This window comes from Symphalangus syndactylus, chromosome 21 (genome assembly GCF_028878055.3).
Source record: "Symphalangus syndactylus isolate Jambi chromosome 21, NHGRI_mSymSyn1-v2.1_pri, whole genome shotgun sequence".
Taxonomy (NCBI): Eukaryota; Metazoa; Chordata; class Mammalia; order Primates; family Hylobatidae; genus Symphalangus; species Symphalangus syndactylus.
The window spans coordinates 44,026,759-44,053,414 of NC_072443.2; the positions used below are offsets into that span (position 1 = coordinate 44,026,759).

Below are 26,656 nucleotides of genomic sequence, written 5' to 3' on the forward strand. Positions count from 1 at the left end.
GAGTGCCTGTGTAAAGAAGGCTTCTTGGGCCCCTTGTCTCCTTAGTAATGTCATCCATTTCACCCGCTCTCTGGCACTGCCTCGCTGCCCTGGGGGTATCTGTGCCTTTGCTTTCACAAACCCCTACCATCATAGTCCTGTCTGAAAGCTCACTGGCAAGAAGGAACCCCGTTTTGCTGCAACCCCCAACCCCTACCCAGATAGTTCCCCTCACGCACTTTCCCAAATTTACTCAAATTACTTTCCCAAATTCTCTTCTAGGAATACACAGTGCAAGTATCACAGGGAGAATCGTTCTTCTACCAAAGACCTCTGAGCCAGAGGGGAACACACAGAAACCTAACAAACCTCAGTTTCTTTTATATTTTGAAAAAGAACTACCTACCTTCTAAACCTAAAATACAACAGACTACAAAACATATTTTTTAGTTTCACATAATGGTCAGTTAATTCCAGAGGAGAAAAAAAAAACAAAAACACAAGGGAGAAAATGGAAGAGGAAAGACAGAGTAAGAGAAAGGAAGTTTAAGAAAGCAAGGAGGGAAAGAGGGAGCGAGACAGAAGGAGAGCAAGGCCAGCGCTGTCCATCCACCCAATTCCTGTACCTCATAATCATTCCATTTCCATTCCTAATTCAACAAATCAAGTGTTTGTTGCTTAGTGAAAACCTGGAAGGCAGATTTCAAGCAGCACTTCATCCTGCATTTTAGTGTGTAGGGTACCCAGATGTCACAACTGTCCTAGCTGCTGAGGACTCAAACACCAGGCAAAGCAGAAGTGATGTGGCTGAGGCTTAGGATGCAAGAGGGCAGTGGTGAGAGGTGAGGATGGAGAGAGGAGCCATAAGCAGGGCGCCATCATGGAGATTGCCAGTTCATTCAGTTTTCTGACCAAGGCTTTGTTTGTTCAGAAACGCTTTCCTCTGATAGCTCTTTGATAATGACTTCTGCCCCAAATTATTTTGTTCTCTTTCAGAGACTCCTATCAGCTCTCAATTGTATTCCTAGATGTTTTCAATATTTTATTTTTTTCTTTTTATTTTATTTTATTTTATTTTATTTTTTGAGACAGATTTTCACTCTTGTTGCCCAGGCTGGGGTGCAATGGCGTGATCTTGGCTCACTGCAACCTCTGCCTCCTGGGTTCAGGCGATTCTCCTGCCTCAGTCTCCCTAGAAGCTGGGATTACAGGTGGATGCCACAACACCCAGCTAATTTTTATATTTTTAGTAGAGATGGGGTTTCACCATGTTGGTCAGGCTGGTTTCGAACTCCTGACCTCAGGTGATCCGCCCATCTCGGCCTCCCAAAGTGCTGGGATTACAGGCATGAGGTACTGTGCCTGGCCGTTTTCCATATTTTCTTATCTAGTCTCTCATTTGTTTCCTTATTTTCTGTTTCCTTAAAGTAATTCACTAATTCAATATTTTGTAGTGTCTAATTGCCCAGTCAATGCTTCTATTGGGATTTTAAATTTAATACTATATTTTTAATCCTTATTCAATATTTTATTAAGATTAGGTTTTTTTCATGATAGTTTGCTTTAGTTGAAAAGAGACAATATCCTTTGAATTCTATTGACAAGTCCGGTATCTTCTAAACACTTCTTCAGAGGAAGGCAGCTTCTCTAAATCTTTAGACATTTGTAGTCCTCTTCTTGTGAACTGCAGATTCCCTTCATAGATCATTTCCTCCAGAATTTATAGTCTTACATGGAAAGAGCTGTATTTTCCTAGTATTATAACTATATTCTCTTAGTCTTTTCCTCATGTTCACAAGAGAGCTGCCATAGCTCTAGGAATCACGTACATTCAAGGCAAGAAGAAGGTAAAAAGGGTGATGTTAGCTATGCTTATCATCTTTTTCAGGAAAGCAAAAGCCTTCTCGGAAGCTTCTCAGAAAACCTCTAGTGTTCAAAATGGTGTCATATAGGCACTCCTATCTCTATGGGAAGCTGGCAAAAGAAGAGTCTAGCTGCTGCTGTCTCTATAGTGCAGGCAAGCAAGGAAGAAAGGGGTTAGCAGCTCTGTCGCCCAGGCTGGAGGGCAGTGGTGCAATCTCGGCTCACTGCAACCTCTGCCTCCCGGGTTCAAGCGATTCTCCTGCCTCAGCCTCCCGAGTAGCTGGGATTATAGGCGTGCACCACCATGCCCAGCTAATTTCATATTTTTAGTAGAGACAGAGTTTCACCATGTTGGCCAGGCTGGTCTCGAACTCCTAACCTCAAGTGATACGCCTACCTCAGCCTCACCAAGTGCTGGGATTACAGGTGTGAGCCACTGTGCCTGGCCAGAGTTTACCCTTGAAGGGTACTTATTTTTACAAAAACTCGTCCTTTTCCTCTGCCAGTAATCGGTCAACCAGACCTCTCTGCCCTGACAGTCAACAGGTAGTCTGCTGTCAGGCAGGGCTTGCTTGTTTATGGAATCAGGACTGCCCTGTACCCTTCAGCACCAGTTCTCTGCATTGTCGATGGCTACCAATCCAACAATTTTAGCTGCAGGGCCTAAGGGGTGGGCTTCCCAAAAGGCACCTGCCTACCCTTCCCCCCACACCCCCCCCCGCCGCACCCCTCTGCTCCGTCTGCCAGGGAGAAAGAGTCCTTGCTTCTCAGAGCCCATTTCTGCCTCATCCCAGACAAACAAGCCTCAGCTCTAAATGGCTTCCTTCATTCCAGTTTTTACAGCATTAAGATTTGGCAAAAATTCCTCCAGTTTCTGGCACAGAGGCAATATCCATCCATCGTTTCTAGTGCTGCTGCTGCAGATTTTTCCATATTTATGTATTCTGTTGAGTACTGTAATGAGGATTTGTGATAGAGAAGAATCGTAACAGGGCTATGCCTGTGTCATACCATCATGCCCCAAAGTGCACTCTTCCCTTTCACAAATACACTGTAACGTGCCATCAGCCAACACTTACGTTATCAGTTAGCTCCATCATGAGGAATTAGTTTACAGTCAACTGGAAGCTGCAATGGGAATCAGGACAGGGTCTTGAAGGAGGAGTGGGATGAAGGAGGCCTCAGAAGGAAGAAAAGGAGAACTAGGAGGGAAACAAGAAAGTACCTAGTGCCAAGTTCATTAACCTAGATATATGTGGCTCGGTGGTCCCCGGGGTGTAGCATGAACAATTCTACATCCCTTTGCTTTCTGAGCCTAGGATTCCTTCTCCATTCCCTCTGACTCCCTTTCTTCTTTGCTATCTGACTATTTCTGCTTTTGTCTTCCTCTCTCATTTGATTTTTTAAAATCCCCATAAGATGAAACATATTTTTATTTAGTTTCTACCTCTCTTTATTGTAAAAAGCAGAGAAATGTTCTATATTTTCCTCCAATAAAAAGAAAGGAAAAGCATTTTGAATCATAAAGTTCCATCCAAATGGATTTTTTCCTGTGAGTCTGCAATCCCCAATTGGAAAAATATAAAGGTTCCTTGCTCCCAGGCTAGTGAAAGAAATATTAATAACATGATGGAAATGAGGGGAGGATGGGGAACGAGTGCAGCAGACCAGAAGGTGGGTGGAAAAGCAACACTGCAAGGCAGCCCCCCCAAGGGACAGGCATCACATGTGTGAAGAGTGCAAACAGGGGCTGCCACCACTGCTTGGACCACTCTGGCCTGACCCCCTTGCTGACCAGGACAGTGAGGAAGGACAAAGGCAACCAGCTCACTAGGATCCCCTGTCTGCTTTCTGACTCTCCAGCAAGTGGCATGGAAAGGTATCAGTAGAAAACAAAATGAGCAATTTGCCAGTGAAAAACTCTAGAGTGACTAAGAGGACCAGCCCTGCAAAATCCATACCTGGGGAATGAAGATGAAGCAGTTGATTGTAGTTGTACAAACAAAGATCCCTCCAGATGTGAGTCCAAAGACCAGGTTGGGCCAGGAGTGCAAGTATCTGGTGACTACAAAAAGCAGCCCAGCAGCCAGTACAAGGAGGTTGACCCCCACCATGATGGTTAAGGACTGATTCACAGGAGGGGAGCTGACATGGCCAGTCAGGCCAGCCAGGTAGGCACCATACAGCAGGAGCAGGCCCTGGGGGGTGAAGAGGTGACGGAGGCTCAGAGAAGTGGAACAAGAGGTCAACGAGCAGTAGGTTTGCAACCAATTTCCTCATCTGTAAAATTAGGATAATAATACCTACCTTAAGGACTGCTATGAGGATTTACTAAGATATCACATAAGAAAACCCTCAGGGCAGCCCCTTATACCTACTAGGTACTTAATAAATGTTATTTTCCTCTCCTTTGCTGAGAATTAGTTTATCAGAAGTCAGCAACTCAGCTATTAAATAGGACTCTTCTGAGACAAGGCATAGGACAGGATCATGTGAGTGGGTTAGTATCCCTACAGAAAGAGCTGTTGGGCACTTGGAGGACAGCGGGCCCACAGAACCTCTGGTAATGAGTGCTACCACAGCCATTGTCCAGTGTTGCCCTGTTCAAAGCTGAGGGTGCACAGGGAAGCTGAAAGTGACCTCTGATCTGCTTGTCAAGTCATGTGCCACAGCAGGGGCAGTGCCCAGAGGAAGGGGCTCTTTTCTCTAATTTGCCCAAAGGCACCATCTGCTTGCCAAGCCTTGCACCTGCAAGACTGCATCTGACTAGAAGGGATGGACCTTTAAAAAATTTACACAAAGGATCTCTACAGGCTAGCAGCGGCTCCGTGCCAGTGAGTGTTTATGGGAGATGAAGGGTAAAAAAAGGGGAGAACAAAGGCAGGCTGGGACCCAGGCAAGACTGTGGGGCAGGCACAGGCAGCAAAAGCTCCATCTACAGTTCTCACCCTTTTTGTGACATTTCTTGCTCCCCTACAAGAAACCCAGGGCCCTATTCTTTTCTCTTTCCTATGAATATAAACCTGCTCTCAGAGTTGTCATTTGTACTAAGGAGAAAATAACTCATAGCACCTTAAAGTGCTGCACCCTCCATAGGAGCTGCATTAATACGGAAATCAAAGCTTTAGTCAATAATACATAACATATAGATTCAATTAGGTTCACCTTTCTGACTACATGCACAGTGCCATAGTAGGTGTAGGGCAGAAAATAGTGACACAAAGAAGTCATGGTCCTGGCTTTTTTGTTTGTTTGTTTTTTCTTTCTTTTTTTTTTTTTTTTTTTTTTTTTGAGGCAGAGTCTTGCTCTGTCGCCCAGGCTGGAGTGCAATGGTGCTATCTCAGCTCACTGCAAGCTCCGCCTCCCGGGTTGATGCCATTCTCCTCCCTCAGCCTCCCGAGTAGCTGGGACTACAGGCACCCGCCACCGCGTCCGGCTAATTTTAGTACAGACAGGGTTTCACCGTGTTAGCCAGGATGGTCTCGATCTCCTGACCTCGTGATCTGCCCGCCTCGGCCTCCCAAAGTGCTGGGATTACAGGCGTGAGCCACCACGCCCGGCCGGTCCTGGCTTTTAACACTTGGTCTGGTAGGTAGATTTAAGGTAAGCACAAAAATCTTCTTTTTTTTTTTTTTGAGATGGAGTTTCGCTCTTGTTGCCCAGGCTGAAGTGCAATGGCATGATCTCTGCTCACTGCAACCTCCGTCTCCCAGGTTCAAGCGATTCTCCTGTCTCAGCCCCTGAGTAGCTGGGATTACAGGCTTGTGCCACCATGCTGGGCTAATTTTGTATTTTTAATAGAGATGGGGTTTCACCATGTTGGTCAGGCTGGTCTCGAACTCCTGACCTCAGGTGATCCACCCGCCTTAGCCTCCCAAAGTGCTGGGATTACAGGTGTGAGCCACTGTGCCCAGTCTAAAAATGTTCATGTTGATGACTCAGAACGTGAAGATGCCACGGGAGATGAGGTGGGGGTGGGACTGTGGGATTCAGAGGGAGAACTAATAATGAAAATAAAGTCAGGTATCAGCAGGGCACCTGCTGGTGACCCTCAAATCATATGACGTGGTCAGCTCCACCTTCATGGGTGACCCTAAAGAATATATTTTGGAGAACTGGCTGTGCCAGGAAGGAAGGAGTCAGCATGGAAGAGATACCTTCCAGGTTCCCCTAATGCCCAGTGTCCCAAATGGGGCCCGAGGGCCAAATGTGGCCACCCTGAGATCTTCAGTGACTAGAGGACACATAAGTCAGGAGACCAGGGAAGCCTGACTTTTGGGTAACTGACGCCATCAGGTGGTATTCAGCAGAGTTAGATCATTGCTAATTTAATCAAAGGCAAATGAAATTAATTCTATGATTTTGAAATGTTCAGATATGATTCCACTAAAAGATTTTAATTCCATTAAAATTCTTGTTAAAGGGGAAATGGGTGTGAATCAAGTTCTATACATTCTTGGCTGGTGTTTGAGTGAGTCATATTTGATCCTTGCATATCACTGACTTTAACTGCTGAGAAGTGTGGGGTAGGGGGCAGTTGACAGACTCAGGTGGGGGGTCCTAGAACTTAATGTGGAGATTGGGGTCCTCCTGAGGAGCTTCTCACTGACCAGGGAGTCTATGGTATCTGGCTCAGTAAGTTTCCTGATGCTCCATCCTTTTCCTTCTTTTTCCTACAGAAAGATATTACAGTAAAATAAAATGGAAATGGGAGTATATAAAAGGCAATGGAGAAAATAAATCAAATTGAGTCACAAAGTAAGTAGCTATGGGGGAAGTGCTGGCTTTCTGGGCTGGGGAGGACACACTCTTCTACAGGGACTCAAGGAACCAACAGAGGCAATGTATTTTCCAGAAGTGTTTGGGGGCAGTGGAAGAATAGCAATAATAATATCTAACATTTATTGAGCTCTTGTTATGGACCAGGAGTGGCTGAAAACTCTTAATATGCATTAACTCTTTAGAGGCAGAACAGTTCTAAGGGGATATTATCATCATTCCTATTTTAAAATGAGGAAACTGGGGCTCAGAGAGGTTAAATGAGGCTCAGGGTCGGCTAGCCAGGGGCAGAGTCAGAATTCAAACCCTGATCTGTCACAACTGAAGCTCCTTTTTTAACCATTAGCAAGATTCTGGAGATCAAGAGCTGTTCACTTCCTAGAGTCTTCTTTTAAAAAATATTTCTGTCAAAGTAGTATTTGCACATAGTTTAAAAGGAATGTTTCCCTGCCCTAGTCTGGCCCACCCCTAAACGTGTTTCTCAGAAGCAACAACTTCTAATACTTTCTTAGTGGTGGAGTGGGTAAAGTTTACCTCCTTTATTTTTTATTGAGATGGAGTCTCGCTCTGTTGCCCAGGCTGAAGTGCAGTGGCGCAATCTCGGCTCACTGCAACCCCTGCCTCCCAGGTTCAAGTGATTCTCCTGCCTCAGCCTCCTGAGTAGCTGGGATTATAGGTGCACACCACCACACCCAGCTAATTTCTGTATTTTCAGTAGAGACAGAGTTTTACTCTGTTTGGCCAGGCTGGTCTCGAACTCCTGACCTTAAGTGATCCACCTACCTCAGCCTCCCAAAGTGCTGAGCCACTGTGTGAGTACAGGTGTGAGCCACTGTGCCCAGCCAGACTTTACCCTTAAAAGGCACTTATTTCTACAAAAACTCTTCCTTTTCCTCTGCCAGTTATCGGTCAACCAGACCTCTCTGCCCTGATAGTCAACAAGTAGTCTGCTGTCAGGCAGGGCTTGCTTGTTTATGGAATCAGGACCGCCCCGTACCCCTCAGCACCAGTTCTCTGTCTCCCTAAGCTGAAAACCAGCTGTCCTGTTCTGAGGACCGTCCTCAGTGCCCCATGCAGGTATCCTCTACCTTCTGGAAATAATATTCTACTTTTGCCCATCTAACAGAGACAAATGAGTCTAATGGTGAGAGATTTGGGGCATTATGGGAGACACTGTGAGACAGCTGGAACCCCTCAAACGGCCCTGTGAATGCTGCCATCTGTCTCAGAGCCAGCCTTGCTTCCAACCAGAGCGAGAAAGTCAGGTGGGTGAAAGACAGCAGGACACCTTGGCCCAAATCTTGAAGAAACACACAAGAGACATAATAAGGGCACTTAGGAGAACAAATAAAGCTGGGTCAAATGTCTCCTCATAATTCCCCTTGCAGGGAAGATGAAGGGAAAACTGGTATTGTCAAATCAGTTAAGAAACCAGACCAATAAATAGGAGAAACAGTGGGTGAATTCCAGATGATTTGGGGGAGGACTGAATGAGGGAGTCTAAAGAGTTGGAGGGTCTCCCCCAAACAAATAAAAATAGAAAAGTAAAAACAGTCATGGCTTTGAAGTTTATGCATCAACAGAGGTCTCCTCTGAGTTCAAGATTCTTTGCAGACATCACCTCGTTAACTCCTGTAATTCTCTCTTCATATCCATTTTGTTGGTGACAGAGACCATATCAGATGTGGTTACCAACCTTGCATCCCCAAACAAGGGCAATCCAAACATCGGAATACTGGGAAGCACAGAAGTAGGTGCTGGTCAAAGTGCAGGACATGTCTCTCCCTGTCACCTAGAAGGGACACAGAGTCAGAACTGGAGGTGCCCACAATTACCAGGAACACAAAGCAGATCTTCGTGAACATTCTGGAGCATGAATTCTTCTACAGCACATGATATCCCCCTCAGTATGTAAAAACTGCAGCATTTAGGTGACTCCACTAGAACTTAAATGAGAGTGACTATGTGTTAGGAGAAGAGATGATAAAGTTGGGCTAACAGCTGTGTGCTTGGTGACAATAGGGCTTACCCCTCATTTATGTGCTTTGCTACCCCAATCAAATTAGTGCCTCAACAAAACTATAAAATATTTCATTATGCACCTGCTTTTTGCAAATCATTGAATCCTTAAACACTAATCTTGCAATGTCACGATTCCATGATTCCACTGTATTCCTCAGCCCCTCGTGAGGCTGGAGATATATAATACTTTTTTTTTTTTTTTTTTTTTTTTTTTTTTTTGTGGCAGGGTCTCACTCTGTCACCCAGGCTGGAGTGCAGTGGTGCAATCTCAGCTCACTGCAACCTCTGCTTCCCGGGTTCAAGAGATTCTCCTGCCTCAGCTTCCCAAGTAGCTGGGATTACAGGCATGTGCCACCACGCCTGGCTAATTTTTGTATTTTTGGTAGAGACATGGTTCCACCATGTTGGCCAGGCTGGTTTCGAACTCCTTACCTCAAGTGATCCACCTGCCTCAGCCTCCCAAAGTGCTGGGATTACAGGCGTGAGCCACCATGCCCAGCCATACTTCTTGTTAATTGAATAGTATGTACTGGATATGGTTGAGTCTTTTACCTACATTGTTCCGTTTAATCTTTGCCACAACCCTATGCAATAGGTAGTATTATTATCTCAATTTTACCTATTAGGAAATAGACTTAGAGAGGTTACATAACTTTCCCAAGGTCACACAACTGGTGAGCTTGATAGGGCTGGGATTTGAACCAGGGTTGACTGACTCCAAAGGCCACCTTAAACTACTAGCTCCACCTCTACAATTAGGGGAAGTTAACTGCCGATAGCTGAAAGTTTTAATTATTGATAATGTGGAAGTGGCAGAACTGTCAGGCAGATTCCAGCATGCTGATATCTCATTGTATACCCACAAAGAGACGCTCAGGCAGGAGGAGCAGTGGGAGTGGCAGCAGACTAGGGCAAGAATTTCATGGAAGCCACAGCTCCTGACTCTCCCTCTTCTTGGAGTCCTTTATCTTCTTGTTGCAAGGATGACTCCTGTGTATCCACAGAGGTCAGTCCAGTTTGGGGATGAGATTTCCTAGGGATTTGGCCCCTCACCGTCATACTGACACTGAGAATCTGGAGGCACTGGATGGGATCAGTCAGCACCCATGTCATGAGCAGGATCACATCAGCCATCAACAGGGCTGCCACCAACCCCAGCAACTGCAGGTCTTTGATAATCTGCAAAAGAGTCAAGGTCAAAACTTCTCCTTGTTGACTGGCTATATGACACAGGGGCTAGAGTATCCCATGTGCTCTCAGCTATATGCTTCAAGGTCAGCCCTCCCAAGGAGCTTCAAATGTAGCTATCAAAAATGAAACAGACACCAAACATTTACAATGACTTCTATGCTGATATCATTATTAGCATTATGCATTTCCATTTGTTTAACTTCTCCATATCCTACCTTTTCCCACAAAGGACTCAAGGTGTTTTATAAAATAAATAAACTATTATTTCTATATGTTTATATGAGCACATGGATATGAATGTCACACCACACTGTTAATAACTATTAACTGACAGGGTGGGACTCAGAGATGCAGGAGGAATCATTAGCATTTTCATTATATACATATGAACTACAGATTGACTTATGATCTTGACTTATGATGGGGTTATGTCTGGATAAATCCATTGTAAGTTGAAAATATCATAAGTCAAAAATGCATTTAATACACCTAGCCTACCAAACATTGCAGTTTAACCTAGCCTACCTTTAATGTGCTCGAACACTTATATTAGCCTACACCTGGGCAAAATCATCTAAAACAAAGCTTAATTTATAATGAAGTGGTAAATATCTCATAAAACGTATTGACTACTGTGCTGAAAGTGAAAAACAAAGTGGTTGTATGGGTATTTTAAGTATGGTTTCTACTGAATGTGGATTGCTTTCACACCATCGTAAAATAGAAAAACTGTAAGTTGAACTGTTTTATGTCAGGGACCATCCGTATTTGACTTAGGATGAAGAGAATGTGTTAGTTTGTGACTACAAAAATAAAATTGAGAAAAATATATACTGTGATAGGATTAAAATATTAAACATCAGGGAAGAGAGGAAATAAAGGGAATTATGATGAAGGCTCAGATGAAGAGTGTATGTATAATAGCATTTACTAGTTGGAGCAGAAGAAATGTGGATCTGAGCTTTTGACAACCAATGAAAAGAAGCACAACCAGTTACATGATTCAAGGTGTTTGTAAAATTAAAAACAAACCAATTGCCTAATCAAACTGTTCAAAACCAGTGATAAAGGGAAACTACTCAAAGCAAGCAGTGAAGAAAGACATATTTTGCGTAGACATAAAATAAACATGAGACTTCTCATCAGATACAAGGCCAAGTGAGAAGACAGTGCAGGAACATCTTGAAAGTACTAGAAGAAGAAAAGAAAATTTCAGTCTAGAATTCTATTCTCAGTAATATATCTTTCAGAAATGAAGGCAAAATAAAGACTTTTTCAGATAATCAAAAGCTGAAAGAATTCAGTAGTAGCACACCCACACTGGAATGTTAGATATCCTTCAGGCGAAGGAAAATAATACGAGATAAAAATGTGGATCTATACAGGAAATTAAGAGCACTGGAAATGGTAACTAAACAGAAAAATACATGATTAGTTTTCATTACTTGACTATCATTAAAGAAAATAACAAAATTCAGCATGTTGTCCTGGGTCTTAAAAATAAAAAAAATATATTTTTAAAGATAATTGATTTATTAAACAAAAGAATTGTATGGGGCCTATAACATGTAACAGCAAAGATAGGAATGGGGATAAAAGGAAGCATACTGTTGTAAGGTGCTTATACATGAGTGCCAATTACGCAATTCTATAGAAATTCTTCCTGAAATTGAAAAGAAGGGAATAGTTCCCAACTCATTTTATAAAGCCAACATTACCCTGATACCAAAACTAGAAAAATATATTACAAGGCAACCACAGAGCAATATGTATTAAAAACATGAATGTACAAATTCTAAACAAAGTTTTTATAAAAATGAGTCCAACAATACATGAAGAGGATAATGTATCATGACCAAGTGGAGCTAATCCCAGGGATGGAAGGTTGGTTTGACACCCTAAACCATTTAACATATGGGGAGAGAAAGAGATAATGAGCAGAAGCATAGAGGATTCTTAGGGCAGTAAAACTACTCTGTATGATACTGTAATGGTAGATACATGTCGTTGTACATTTGTCCAGACCCATAAAATGTACAACACCAAAAGTGAACCCTAATGTCAAGTACAGACCCTGGGTGACAATGATGTATTAATGTAGTTCCATCAATTGTAATAAGTATATACTCTGATGGGGAATACTGATAATGGGAGAGGCTATGCATGTGTGAGGAAAGACTGTATATGTAAAACCTCTGTACCTTCTGCTCAATTTTTATGTTAACTTAAAACCACTCTAAAAAATAAAGTCTATTGTGTAAGGGTTTAAAAAAAAACCATTTAACATAATCCACCACGTGAATAAGCTAAAAAAAGAAAAACTGTATGATCATCTCAATAGACCCAGAAAAAGCTTTTGACAAAACCCAACATCAGTTCTTGATTAAAACTCTCAGCAAAATAAGAATAGAATAGTACTGCCCCAACTGGATAAATGGCATCTACAATAAAACTACTGCTAATATCATTCTTAGTTTTGAAAGACTGTTTTTCCCACAGGATCAAGAATAACAAAGATATCTGCTCTCACCACTTCTGTTCAGATTGTACTATTGTATCTAGCCAGTGCAATCAGACAAGAGATTGGAAATAAATTATCTTTATTCACTGATGATATGATCATCTTTGTAGAAAATCTGATAGACTCTATAAAAAAGCTGCTAGAACTAACATGTAGTTTAGCAAGGTTGCAGTATACAAGCTAAGCATATAAAAATTAATTATATTTCTGTGGCCAGGCATGGTGGCTAATGCCTGTAATCCCAGCACTTCGGGAGGCCGAGGAAGGTGGATCATTTGAGGTTGGGAGTTTGAGACCAACCTGGCCAAAATGGTAAAACCTCATCTCTACTAAAAATACAAAAACTAGCCAGGTGTGGTAGCAGGCACCTGTAATCCCAGCTGCTTGGGAGGCTGAGGCAGGAGAATTGCTTGAACCCGGGAGGCGGAGGTTGCGGTAAGCTGAGATCGCACCACTGCACTCCAGCCTAGGTGACAGAGTGAGACTCCATCTCGAAAAAAACAAAAATTAATTATATTTCTATATATTAGCAACAAACAACTGGAAAGTGAATTAAAAAAAAAGTAACATATAAAATAGCAAAAAAATATAAAATACCTAGAAACAAGTTTGATGAAAGATGTGAAAGAGCAATATTGAAAAGTACAAAAAAAAGATGGGAAAAATTAAAGACCTAAATAAATGGGTTCATGGGTCAAAAGACACAACATTAGTAAGAAGCCAGTTCTCTACAATTTGATCTATTAGATTCAACATAATCCCAAAAGAATTTTTTTAGAAATCAGTAAACTGATTCAAAAATTCACATGGGCATTCAAAGGACCCAGATTAGCCAAAATAGCATTGAAAGAGAAGAAGAAAGTCAAAGAATTAATACGCCCTGATTTCAAGATTTAGTATAAAGCTACAGTAATCAGGTAATATGGTATTGCTGTTGAGATAGACACATCAGTGAGACAGAATGGAGGGTCCAGAAATAGATCTACACACTTATGGACAACTGATTTAACAAAGGCACAAAGGTAATTCAGTGAAGAAAGGACAATCTTTTCAACAAATGGTGTTGGAATAATCAAATGTCTATATGTAAAAAAAAAAAATTCAATCAATACATCATACCATATACCAAAATTAACTCAAAATGGATCATAGGCCTAAATGTAAAAGCTAAAACTCTAAAATTTCTGGAAGTAAACACATGAGAAAACCTTTTGGGGCAAGTTAGGCAAAATTTTCTTAAATATAATACCAAAAACATGATCCATAAAAGAACACATTGGGGCTGGGTGTGGTGGCTCATGCCTGTAATCCTGGAACTTTGGGAGGCTGAGGCTGGTGAATCACTTGAGGCCAGGAGTTTGAGACCAGCCTGGCCAACATGGTAAAGCCCCATCTCTACTAAAAATACAAAAACAAACAAATAAACAAAAAACCTAAAAACAAAGAACACATTGATAAATTGGACTTCATCAGAATGAGAAATGTCTTATCTTTGAAAGACATTCTGAAGTAAATGAAAGTAAAAGGAACAAAAGAACAAACTGGAAGAAAATCTTTGCAAATCTACATCTGATAAAGGGTTTGTATCCAGAATATAAAAAGAACTCACAAAACTCAATAATAAGACAACAAAAAATCCAATTTAAAAATGAATGAGGCTGGGTGTGGTGGCTCACACCTGTAATCCCAGCACTTTGGGAGGCCAAGGCAGGCAGATCATGAGGTCAGGAGCCTGGTCAACATGATGAAACCCCATCTCTACTAAAAATACAAAATTAGCCAGGAGTGCTGGCAGGTGCCTGTAATCCCAGCTACTTGGGAGGCTGAGGCAGGAGAATTGCTGGAAACAGGAAGGCAGAGGTTGCAGTGAGCCAAGATCACACCACTGCACTCCAGCCTGGGTGAAAGAATGAAACTCTGTCTCAGAAAAAAAAAAAATGGGTGAAAGATTTGAACAGATAGTTTGCCAAAGAAGGTGTATGGATGGCAAATAAGCAAGTGAAGAAATGCTCAATACTGCATTAAAGAAATGAAAATTTGGAAGCATAATGAGATACTACCACACATACTTATTAGAATGCCTAAAATGAAAAAGACTGATCAAATCAAATGTTGCCAAGAATGTGGAGGAAATGGACTCTCATACATTGCTGGTGGAAATGCAGAATGGTACAACCACTTCGAAAAACAGTCTGACCATTACTTAAAAAATTAAATATACACTTACCATATGATCCAACCATACTCTTAGATTTTCACCCAAGAGAAATAAAAGCCTATGTCTACACAAAGACTTTGTACACGAATGTTCATAGCAGGTTTAATTTTAATCGCCACAACTGGCGATAACCCAAACATCCATCTATAGATAAGCAAATTGTGTCTATGCATTGTAATACTACTCAGCAATAACAAAGAAATAACTATTGATGCACACAACATAGATAAATAACTATAATATTCATAAAAACAATTATATGAGTAAAATAAGCCAGAGAAAAAATAGTCCATACTACATGGTTCCATTTATATAAAACTCTGGAAAATGCAAACTCATCTACAGTGACAGAAAGCAAATCAATGATTTCCTGAGGATAGGAACAAGGGATATAAGGATTGGACAGGAGAGGGAGATAATAAAGGGTTGCAAGGAAGCTTTTGAAGATGAGGATATGATATGTTCATTATGCACCATGTTTCTTGGTTGTATATCCATGTCACAATTTATCAAATCATATGCTTTAAATATGTGCATTTCACTGCATGTCAATTATACTTCAGTAAAGCTATGTTTAAAAAAGAAACTGGTGTTCTTGAGGGATGAATGCAGTTTTTGTCCTTTTAGGCAATGTTCTTCATAGGTATGGTTGCTCACAGCTGAGCTTTGGTAAGTATGCACCATGATTCAATAACATTTGCTAAAAAAATTCCCATCATTCCAGAGAAGTAAACACCAACTGAATGATATATTGGGTCTGGGCAGGGCCTATACCCAATGAGGATAATGGTCAGGAATTGAGGTTTGAGCAGTCTCATCAGACAACCTGATAAAATGGGGAAATGTGGCTAAGTTGATGACTGATATCAGGGACATGTCGGTGATCTGGCTGCTACATAACTTAGAGTTGATTCTATCTCCTCTTCCTTGCTCACTGCTTTGGGCAAATCCTTCTCAGTACAGAGAACTGCCTTCTACATAGAAAAGAACTGGACTCCAGGGAAGGAAATAACTACTTACTTGCTATAGTTTCTCTGTAATCACTCTTCCTCCCTTCACTTCCAGCTCACACCTGTGCCAAACAATAGTCTCTGGGATCTTGTTCTGCCTCACACTGGTGCCAGGTATTGGCCAGCTCACATGTCCCCACAGGGCCTGGGGTACATAGGAACCAGAGCCCAAGTTTGAAGCCCTATCTTCAACAGCACTGATCCACAGCCTTCCAGGCCTGAGGCCTTATGAGGCCGCATGATTCCAGGGTTTGGAATGAGAAAAAAGAACTTTGGATGTCCTGAAAGTGGCTAGGCTCAGTAATGTGCATGAGTTTCTCTAGCTGTTAACCAATGCTGAAGCTGCCATCTACAGTCAAGCATTGTGTATTTGCTGCCTACTCACCACTCTCTTGTCCGGGACCCTTTGGGTAAACACCTTGTAGAGTCGCCAGCTCTTTCCCAGAATGGGGCCAAACACAAGGGAAGTCCCAATGCACAGCATGGACAGTCTTGTCTACAAGTGGAAGGGGACAGAAAAGTCACAAGAGGAACCTTTATCAGTTCTCCACACACTCTGATCTGCAGGGTCTGGGTCCCACAGATGGCACGAGGTACAGAGTGAACCTCACCAAGTGTTCTGGGATTGCCTCGAAAAGTGCGCACTCCAAGGATAAAGGTAACCACCACCCACGGGAGCAGCTGGTTTAAAAAAAAAATAAAAACTTTACAGTCAAAACCAAATTTTAAAACTTCACCTACCTGAATGAGAGTTTCCATTGAGCTCCCCACTAAAGCATCTTGAATCCCAAAGAGGTAAGCGCTACTGTAAGTCAGACAACTGCCCAATAAAGTCACAATGTTCAGATTGGGACTGGACATCTTCACAATCCTAGAGGGGATCAGAAGACAGACACTTACAGCCATGACCTTTTGCCTTGGGGCCAAAGACCTATAAGACCAAAGCTTCCTCACCAGCATAATCTCCAATGCAGCCTTGGATTGAAGGACCACTGGGAAGAAACCTCTTTACAGCCCTGTGAAAACTTATGATTTCTTTAAATTTATTTTCAAAAAGAACTAAACTCTGGCACTTATTGCTTGTATAACTCCCAAGTCTTTTTAAAAGAAGGATGACTACCTACAAACAGGTGGTATTGGAGAAGAGTTGGGATTTTATCGATGAAGTTTATGGTTGCTAGGGGACTGCCATGTGCAGCTTAGTGAATAAACAACCAGCAGGTAGATACCCACAGAGTTTGGAGCCCTTAGAAAGAGGTTTTTTTTTTTTTTTCATATACTATTTACTTTATTTGATATGTAAACCATTTTCCTCTACTTGACCAAGAAAAAAAGAGGATAAAGGGATTAGAAGCAGGAAATTGGGGCAAGGCCTTTTCTCAAATATTAATAGTTTTAGATGAGATTAGAGACAAATTTGAAAGTTAGAGGGAGATGTGAATAATCAGGAGTTCAGACAAATACCCTGGGCACCAATAGAAGTTCAGGATGTGAACTGGTTAACCTAAGGGCAATGCCAGGCTCACACTGGACAGTGACTGATACTAATTAATTACAAATAACAAGAAGGAAAGACATTGTATTTAAGAATTGTAATCTAAATACTGTATATAAATGCAACATTTCTACTAATAGTCATTTGATAATTATACTTTGTTATACTTTTATTTTTAAATTATAACTAAGGAGGAAAGCATTCTTACCTATGTCTCTTGATGACATGGCAGGCTGCCTTAAAGGCCAGGGCCAAGGCAAAACTATCCACTTAGTGAAGCTTGTTCTAACCACAGGCAAAGCACCTAGGAGGCACTAAACAGTTTGGCAGTGCTGGATTTGCAAGCATCATAACCGCCATGAGCATGGCTTAGTTACTTTGTGTCTGACATTGTGATACATCCATACACACAAGAACACCAAACCACTGTCCCAGGCCCCAGGTACTGTCAGCATAGGCCAGTGAGTCCAGTTGAACTTAGCTTTCTCTTGGAGGGAAGATTTTTTTCTTTTTCTAAAAGTGAGAGCAACTTTCATGCACTCCCTTTTCTAAAATGAAAATAATAATTATACGATCTACCTTCAAAGAGTTGTGAGGATTTAATAAGGCAATATGGCAAAATGCTTGGCACATGGCCTGGCACATAGTAGGCATGTTGCCAATATCAGCTGCTTATATTATAATCTCACTGTCCTCCTCTTCCAGATTTTAGAAACCTAGGAATCACCTTTTCCTTCTTCTGTTTCTTCATCAGAAATACCCAATCAATTGCCAGGTTTCACTTTTTCTTTTTTTAATTTTTTTGAGACAGAGTCTTGCTCTGTCACCCAGGCTGGAGTGCAGTGGCTTGATCTTGGCTCACCACAACCTCCGCCTCCCTGGTTCAAGTGATTCTCCTGCCTCAGCCTCCCGAGTAGCTGGGATTACAGGCGCCCGCCACCATGCCCAGCTAATTTTTGTATTTTTAGTAGAGACAGGTTTCACCATGTTGGCCAGGCTGGTCTCGCACTCCTGACCTCAAATGATCTGCCTGTCTCGGTCTCCCAAGGTGCTGGGATTACAGGTGTGAGCCACTGTGCCCGGCCTCTTTCACTTCTTATTTCAAAGTCTCTGAGTTTTCTCTCACTCTCCATCCTTTTTTTTTGAGACAGAGTCTCGCTCTGTTGCTCAGGTTGGAGTGTAGCGGTATGATCTTGGCTCACTGCAACCTCTGCCTCCTAGGTTCAAGCAATTCTTCTGCTTCAGCCCCCTGAGCAGCTGGGATTACAGGTGCCCACCATCACGCCAGGCTGATTTTTGTGTTTTCAGTAGAGAGAGGGTTTTGCCATGATGGCCAGGCTGGTCTCAAACTCCTGACCTCAAGTGATCTGCCTGCCTCAGCCTCCCAAAGTTCACTCTCCATTTTTTTTTTTTTTTTTTGAGACAGAGTCTTGTTCTGTTGTGCAGGATGGAGTGCAGTGGGGCAATCTCGGCTCACTGCAACCTCCACCTCCTAGGTTCAAGTGATTCTCATGCCTCAGTCTCCCCAGTAGCTGGGTTTACAGGCACGCACCACCACACCCATCTAATTTTTGCATTTTTGGTAGAGACGGGGTTTCACCATGTTGGCCAGGCTGGTCTCGAACTCCTGACCTCAGGTGATCCGCCCACCTTGGCCTTCCACAGTGTTGGGATAACAGGTATTAGCCACCGCGCCTGGCCTTTCCATTCTTGATACCATGTTTATCCAGGATACACTCATGTTAGGAGCAATGGAACTGGGGTGGAAGGTAACAGGTGGGAATACCAGCTCTGCCACTCACAGCTGACTAAGCCTGTCTGACTAGGAAACAGGCTCCTATTTCCCCATCTGGAAAATGAAAATAACATCATCTTTTGTAACTACCCCACAGGTTATTGCAAAGATGAGATGATGTATGTGCCAAAACTCTTTGCAAACTTTAAGATGATGCAAAAATATTACTTTTTAGATTTTTGATGTAACCTTCAGCTCTCAGTGAACACCAATTTTTCCCTGTTCTAGTACATTCTGTACATTACATTCAGATTTATTAATCTTAACATACCACCTTTATATTTAGCAAAAGAGCTACATGTATAAAGAACAATCTTCTATGGTTTACCTTAAGTCTCTTGTACCCAAATTTAAGATCTAGCCCTATCGTACGATCCACTTACTCATTCAGGTCTGCCTCCTCAGCCTCCATGTCTTCAGATTGTGGACTTATGGAGAGTGATTTTCCTTAATTTCTTTATCTCTCCACAAAAGAAGGGGAATATGTGGTGAATATTAACTACAGAAGTAAGAACAGTGCTAACCAGCAGCTTCACAAAGCATTTTTTAAAGAAAAGTACTACATTAGAGACCAGTGCTGACACTGATTCAGAGCAGAGAGTACTGCTGACCTGGCACCGGTTGCACAGGGCAGTCAGAAGTTTGAGCAATGGCACAAGCACTGGGTGGACTCCTGCAAGACCCATAACCCAGGCCATTCCTCCCCATGGCCATTCTCACATTCCTGCACATAAGCCATGACTAGATAGTCACCAAGCAACTGCCTGGATTTCACAGCCACATGTCTGTTTGGTCTAGATCACCGATCGGTAAGTTTCTCTCATAATTTTTCTTTGGACCCATTTTATTTGAGTACCACTATACAATCAGTTTTCCTTTGAGTGATACAGTACTACATGAAATCCTGATTGAGGATTCCTTCCCTTTCTGATTTAGTTAAGAGGAACTCAATTTTTCCACAAAATATACATTGAATAGTTTTCACCTCTCAGACAGTGGTGCTAATTCATTATTCAAATAGACATATTATGGGCTTATATATGTATATTGTGATATTTTTCCCAAGCAATCTTACTGAAAACTTGCCTCAGGGAACAAAAGATGAATACAAGATGATTTCCCTTTTTTGTTTGGCCAAGTTAACACCTGTGAAGTCACTGAAAGGTGAATCATCTCCAATTCAGCAGGTGAATTATGTATGTCTGGGGAATGTCTTTGCCACGTTGGTAGGAATTCAGCCACCAATGTCATTTATATTTTTCTATTCAGCTAAAAGATGAAGCCTACATAGCTGAATATTTTAATCAGCCACAAACACATAATTTCCACAAAGCAAATAGATTTCAATATTGTATATTTAATTATAGATAGCCAGTACTATCTAGATTACTTGTCTTCCATTCATGAAGAGTAAAAAGCCTGAATTGGGTTACTGTCAGTCAGAAACAAGGTGAAGTTTTTTGTTTTTTTTTAAAGGATTATATAGCTATCTCATTATCTCTTCCTCTTCATTTATTGAGTGGAAATGTAAGACAAGAACTTTCTTGATTTTTCTATCCTCAAGTGAGGTTTCAATACATATAGATAAATATCGAACTACACCTGCAAAACCTGTATAATTCTGCATTATCATTTCAATAGTCTCTAATGAATTCAGATGCTTAAGTGATATCCACCAGCTCAACGGTATGATGTTGCAAAAACTTTATCAAATGTTAATTTCTGAACTTGGCAGTTTATTTTATTTGGAGTTACTGAGTCCGAAAACGTGGCCAGAGAATGGAGCACAGGGTACTTGTTGGCATGCTGTGACTAACAGAAAACTTTCCTAAGATGTCACAAGACCATGCTCTCTAAAATGCTACAAAAATTGATGTAAATGGTATCACTGAGCTTTAACCTATCCAAAACCGAATATGAATGTCTTTCCAAAATGCTTTTTAATAAAACAATTAAAATTTAAATTGTGAAAATTTATCTGATTTATCAACTTACTATTTTTGATCCATGCTACAATGGGATTATAAATCTATCTCAAATAAAACTCCAAACACCTTTATCATAATGTTATCTGATGTGTTTCAGCAAATTTGATCTTTTAATATCTTGCTTATTTCTAATGTATACACTAATCTGCACCCAATTAAAATTCTGCACACCTCAAGCTAATATTAGTGTGACCTCTAACCATTTGTATTTAAAGTGTCTATCATAAGGCCTGACCCTGTTCCTTACTCTCGTGCCTGGACCACCATCCTACTAGAACATCCTAGGAGATTTCATTAGCTTTTCAGCCTCCAGAGTTCTAAATTATTCAATCATAATGATTTCACTTTATTCCTCTTCAGACACCCATCCCCAGGTTACACTCTGGGTCTTAGGGTCACTCAGAATGGTTTCCCTTCAGGAATTTTAAACACCAACATCCCAACACTAATTTGACTACAATCTGTTCAAAATTTAACTCCGAGTCTCCCCCTCAACTGCTCACCTTCTTCCCCATTTCGGATAACAGCAACTCCACCTCTCAATTTGCCTCCAAAAACCTTGGAGTCATCCTGACTCGCTCACACCCACATCCAATCTGTCATAAATCTTGTTGGCTCTATCCTCAAAATACATCCAGAATCTAACTCCTTCTCACCACCTCTGCTGCCACCACCTGATCAAAGTCTTACTTTGCATTTCTTATTTGGATTATTGCAATAGCCTCCTAACTGGTCTCCCTGCTTCTACCCTGGCACTTCCCTCAAGTCTATTTTCAACATAGCAGCTAGAGTAATCCATTAAAGAGAAATAAGATCACATCACTTCTCTGCTCAAAACCCCACAATGACTCTCTATTTCCCAGAGGGAAAGCCAGTCTTTACCAGAGTGTACAAAGCCTACACACTTGATCCCTGTTGTTTCTTGACCTCATTTCTTACCTCTTCTCCAGGCCCATCCCACTCCAGCCACACGGCCTCCTTGCTGTTCCTTGAAAACACAAGGCACTCACACACTGCGAGGCTTTGAAGTGGCTGTTTTCTCTGCCTAGAATATTTCAATACATGTATCTGCATAGCTCATCCTTTTTCTCTCCTGATTGTATGTTCATATGTTACCTTCTCAACTAGAGCTGTGATGACAACCCTATTTAAAATTACACCCTATCCTCAGAATTCTGAATCCTTATTCTGCTCTATTCTCTTCCCCTGTCCCCATTCAACCACAGTACTGATTACCTTTTAACATATTACATAATTTACTTATTATTATGATTTTATTTATTGTTTTCTCCTCCCAATAGAATTGTGCATGATGTACTCTCAGAACTAGAACACTACCTAGACACTGAAGGCACTCAATAAACATTTGAGGAATAAATGAGTGAGTGTCCTATCCTCCAGCCCTCTCATGTGTACCACATTTGTACACTGACAGCCTACAGACCTCCAGTCACTTGGTTCTTTTGCTTCCTCATAGTTTATCAGTCCCTCTTCCTATCTCTACCTAATTTCAGATCCCTGGTTGGTCATCTGAACTGTTCTCTCAATAACACCCGATTCCCTTTTCAAACAAGCCCTTCTGCAGCATCTGCCCAATAAAACTCAGATCAGAGCCACAATCCATTGTCTGCTTTTGCATCTGGGCAGCTGAGTGGTGCAGGAGAAAATAAGACAACCTTGCAGATTGTTGCCACCAAAACTGACGTTCTGCAACATCAATCTGCCAAGCTTACTGTGCCATCTATCTTTTTATTTATCCTGAGTTGTTTCTTTACATTTTCTTTGTGAGTGACTCACCTCATAGGACTCAAAGAAATAAGAGCATGTATCTGTCTAGATGATGCCCTCAGTCTAGGTTTGGTGCCATCCTCTATGTCCCTAAAACACCCCAGGGTCTATGTGCATCAGTACAATTGTCATGTTATATTACCACCTTTTAATGTTAGTTCCACTGGACAGTTTCTATCCTCAAAAGCCAAGCTGCTTCTTATTCTATAACCCACACCATAGCACGGTCTTTGGAAAATGGTAAGTGTTCCATAGCCATCTGTTGAATGAATTCATTAATGGATATGGAAACCCCTTCTCTTCTTCCTTTCTTTGTCCTCTTCCCTAATCTTATTTTTCCCTGGCAAAGCACTCCCCTATTAGGCAGAAGGCTGAGGGCTAGGCACGTGTGCCATATGGCTCTTAAAGTACTAGAGATCTGTGAGAGTTGGGGGAGAGTTAGGAACTGGTTCAACGCCTATGTGTTAGGAGGGGCACATTCTGGGTAATTGTAGTGGTTTCAGGGGGATCCCTACAGTCCCCTGGAATGGCTGAGAATTCCTTGGAATTAGTGAACACAAGGGCCAGAGATATTTGGGGGGCTCTGAGTGCTGTGGATGCTGTGAACTTCCATAGACACTGGGTTTTCACCACTTTAACAAATTTGCACGCCCCAAACCCTCACTAAAAAGCTTTGCATTCTGGGTAAGCCCTTCCTTTGCTTCCCCTCTTAGCACAGAGCTGAAAGGAGTCTAAAAATAAACGAGAGAAAGCATCCTGTTAGGATGCCTGTAAAGCTTTTTCCTCTCATTCTTTTTGTTTCTAGGAAAGTGCAGCACCTTGAAGGAGTGTATATTCACATATGCACATGCGTACATATGTTTACTTGCCTCCAGTGAGATAGGGCCACTTGAAAGATTCTTTCTTTGCCAATGGCTGAATTCTTGCTGGAGAATTCTCCCAGGAAATACTTTTGTCCAATATGTTTCTTAGGTCACGTGTTGAAGGCCACGCAGGCCCAGAGATACGATGATAGCGCTTGTCAAGCAATTGATGGATGAAATCTCATCTTCACGACCACACAGGTTACCGACTCTCAGCAGACATCTGCATCAGAGGTTAACAACATGCATCCCACCCCCAGGCTTCAGAAAATCTGCTGATCTTTGACTGAGTTGCTGCTTGCAGCTAGGCTAGGAAGCAGGCCTTTTTACACTCTTGAAGCCAGTAAATTGTATCTTTTTACATCCTTGAAGCCAGTAAATTTGTAAATTATGTTTTGTCATGAGCCAAACACTCAGCACTGCCTCTTGTCCTGGGTGGGCCTGGCCTTTCCAAATCAGCCTACATTCCTGTAGTCCTGCTTTGTTTCACATGGAGAGAGTGAGCTCCTTACCCCGCACTGTCAGTTCAGGCCCACAGCTGCTGAAGTTGCACCCGGAAGAACAAAGACATTCTGCCCACAGAATAGCTGAATGGTTAACAGTGCTTGGACCTGATGAAACCAAAGGTCTCTTCTAGCTTCTCCCTTCTCAAGTTATGCCAGAGACAGTTTTTTTTTTTTTTAAAAAAACAAAGTCTCACTCTGTTGCCCAGGCTGGAGTGCAGCCAGGCTGGAGTGCAGTGAGGCGATCTCAGCTCACTGCAACCTCCGCCTCCCGGGTTCAAGCAATTCTCGTGTCTCAGCCACCCCAAGTAGCTGGGATTACAGGCACGTGCCATCATCCCTGCCTAATTTTTATAATTTTAGTAGAGATGGGGTTTTGCCATGTTGGCCAGGCTGATGTAAAACTCCTGGGCTCAAGTGACCCGCCTGCCTTGGCCTCCCAAAGTGCTAGGATTACAGGCATGAGCCACTGCTCCCAGCCCAGAGACAAATTTCTTTTCTCTATCCTTGGCTTATTAATAAGCTGGTTACACTGCATTTCTGCCTCTCTTTCTTAACCAGGAAGGGCAGGTTGACTTGGTTTACCAGAGGTGCAATAGAATTTACACCCAAATCAATCAAATAATCAAATAAACAAAATATTTAGCTATAAGTGTGAAAGAAGACTTGCCCCCAAATTCCCCTTTAGCAAATGACTTTGTTTTCCCCATGCTTTATGAGTTATTGCTTTAATGATCTTCATGTGCCAAACATTAATTCAACAATTCCTAAATACCAACTTGCCAAGGTATTAAGAACCAGCGATAGGAAGGCAAAGGACATATAATCTCTGCTATCAGCATATTAGGACACCACCTCCTTGGTTTTTGACCTTTTCATTGCAAAGACGATTTTCTTATTTGTTCTTTTTCTTTAAAATAGAATAAAATTTTAATTTAATATTAGAAGTTGTTTTATCAGTATCCACTAGGCCATTTGACAAAAATCTACATTCCTGAATCTATGTGTATTATAGATATTAATATGTGACTATACATATAAATTGACAGTGTACAAATTTCAGCATTCACAGCTCCCTTGGACTATAAACAGGCCTAAGGATCAACTTTCTTTTTCTTTCTTTTTTTATTTTAAGTTCTGGGATACATAGGCAGAATGTGCAGGTTTGTTACATAGGTATACATGTGCCATGGTGGTTTGCTGCACCTATCAACCCATCATCTAGGTTTTAAGCCCCACATACATTAAGTATTTGTCCTAATGCTCTCCCTCCCCTTGGTCCCCAACCCCCAACAGGCCTCGGTGTGCGATGTTCCCCTCCCTGTGACCCATGTGTTCTCATTGTTCAACTCCCACTTATGAGTGAGAACATGCAGTGTTGGGTTTTCTGCTCCGGTGTTAGTTTGCTAGGATCAACTTTTTAATTTAGTTTAATTTAATTTTTGAGACAGAATTTCACTCTCTCATCTGGGCTGGAGTGCAGTGGCATGATCTTGGCTCACTGCAACATTTATCTACTGGGCTCAAGTGATGCTCCCACCTCAGCTTCCCAAGTAGCTGGCACTACAGGTGCATGCCATCACACCCAGTTAATTTTTAATTTTTTGTAGAGACAAGATCTCACTGTGTTACCTAGGCTGGTCTCGAACTCCTGGACTCAAGCAATCCTCCCATCTTGGCCTCCAAAAGGGTTGGGATTACAGGAGTGAGCCACCTCTCCTGGCCAGGATCAACTTTAAAAGCATCCTTGCAACTATTTTAAAAGCTGAAATATGGAAATTTGGATAAAAGACTAAATGCCCATTATCTCATTATATAATGGCTGAAGTTTAGGAACAGTAGTGAAAAAGACAGTGATAAATTCAAGATAAGTTGATGATGAGGAGGGGGAAAAAGCCCCAAATGATACCCTTACTGGAAAGGAAGTTTGTGTGGCTTTACTTAGGAATATTATGGGCGCACTGGATTTATTTGTTTATCTTCAAAAAATTAGTTTCTGAATGTATTTTTGCCATATCTCATGCAATTATAATATATTTTAGATGAGCTTTTAAATGCCATGGGGAAAACACTAGACACACACAAAATGCTCTTTTCGCCTAGAACCTCAGACTCTAGGTTACAACCCTGGCATGTGTTGTAATTTATGAGGCGGTGATTTCAACTTCCTTTCTCCGTTTAGCTGCAGGAAAAGGCCTTGAGCAATTCCTGGCAGGAGACTTGTAGCTCTTCCAAAAGGGCAGAGCAGATGTCCTGATTTTAAGTAGGGCATGAAGCACAAGCACAATTGGCCATAGGAAACAACCAATCACAAGGAGTCACTGCTAAAGCAGAATATTATGGGCTACCAGGTGACATGTAAATTGATCTCTTTGAGGCAGGAAAGATTGCCTGCCATACTGGGGAAGATTCCTCTTTCCTCTTTTTCTTTCTTTCTTTTTTTTTTTTTTTGAAACGGAGTTTCGCTCTTGTTGCCCAGGCTGGAGTGCAGTGGCGCGATCTCGGCTCGCCGCAACCTCCACCTCCCAGGTTCAAGCAATTCTCCTGCCTCAGTCTCCCGAGTAGCTGGGATTACAGGTGTGCACCACCATGCCCAACTTATTTTGTATTTTTAGTACAGATAGGGTTTCTCCATGTTGGT

The 26,656-nt window shown here is 41.8% G+C and overlaps 1 protein-coding gene across 2 annotated transcripts in view; it reads right to left on the reverse strand.

Annotated features, from left to right (window-relative positions):
- The window catches only part of GPR156 (G protein-coupled receptor 156), a 121,819-nt gene that overhangs the window by 12,128 nt on the left and 83,035 nt on the right, over nucleotides 1-26,656 (reverse strand). The window contains exons 4-8 of one of the 2 annotated variants that reach the window (XM_055259891.2): nucleotides 16,325-16,454; nucleotides 15,969-16,079; nucleotides 9,709-9,822; nucleotides 8,318-8,413; nucleotides 3,804-4,040 (exon numbers count right to left, since the gene is read on the reverse strand). In XM_055259891.2, coding sequence (XP_055115866.2) covers nucleotides 3,804-4,040; nucleotides 8,318-8,413; nucleotides 9,709-9,822; nucleotides 15,969-16,079; nucleotides 16,325-16,454 — 688 coding nt within the window. Of the gene's footprint in view, nucleotides 1-3,803; nucleotides 4,041-8,317; nucleotides 8,414-9,696; nucleotides 9,823-15,968; nucleotides 16,080-16,324; nucleotides 16,455-26,656 lie in introns of both variants that reach the window. The other variant, XM_055259890.2, reaches the window with a different exon arrangement.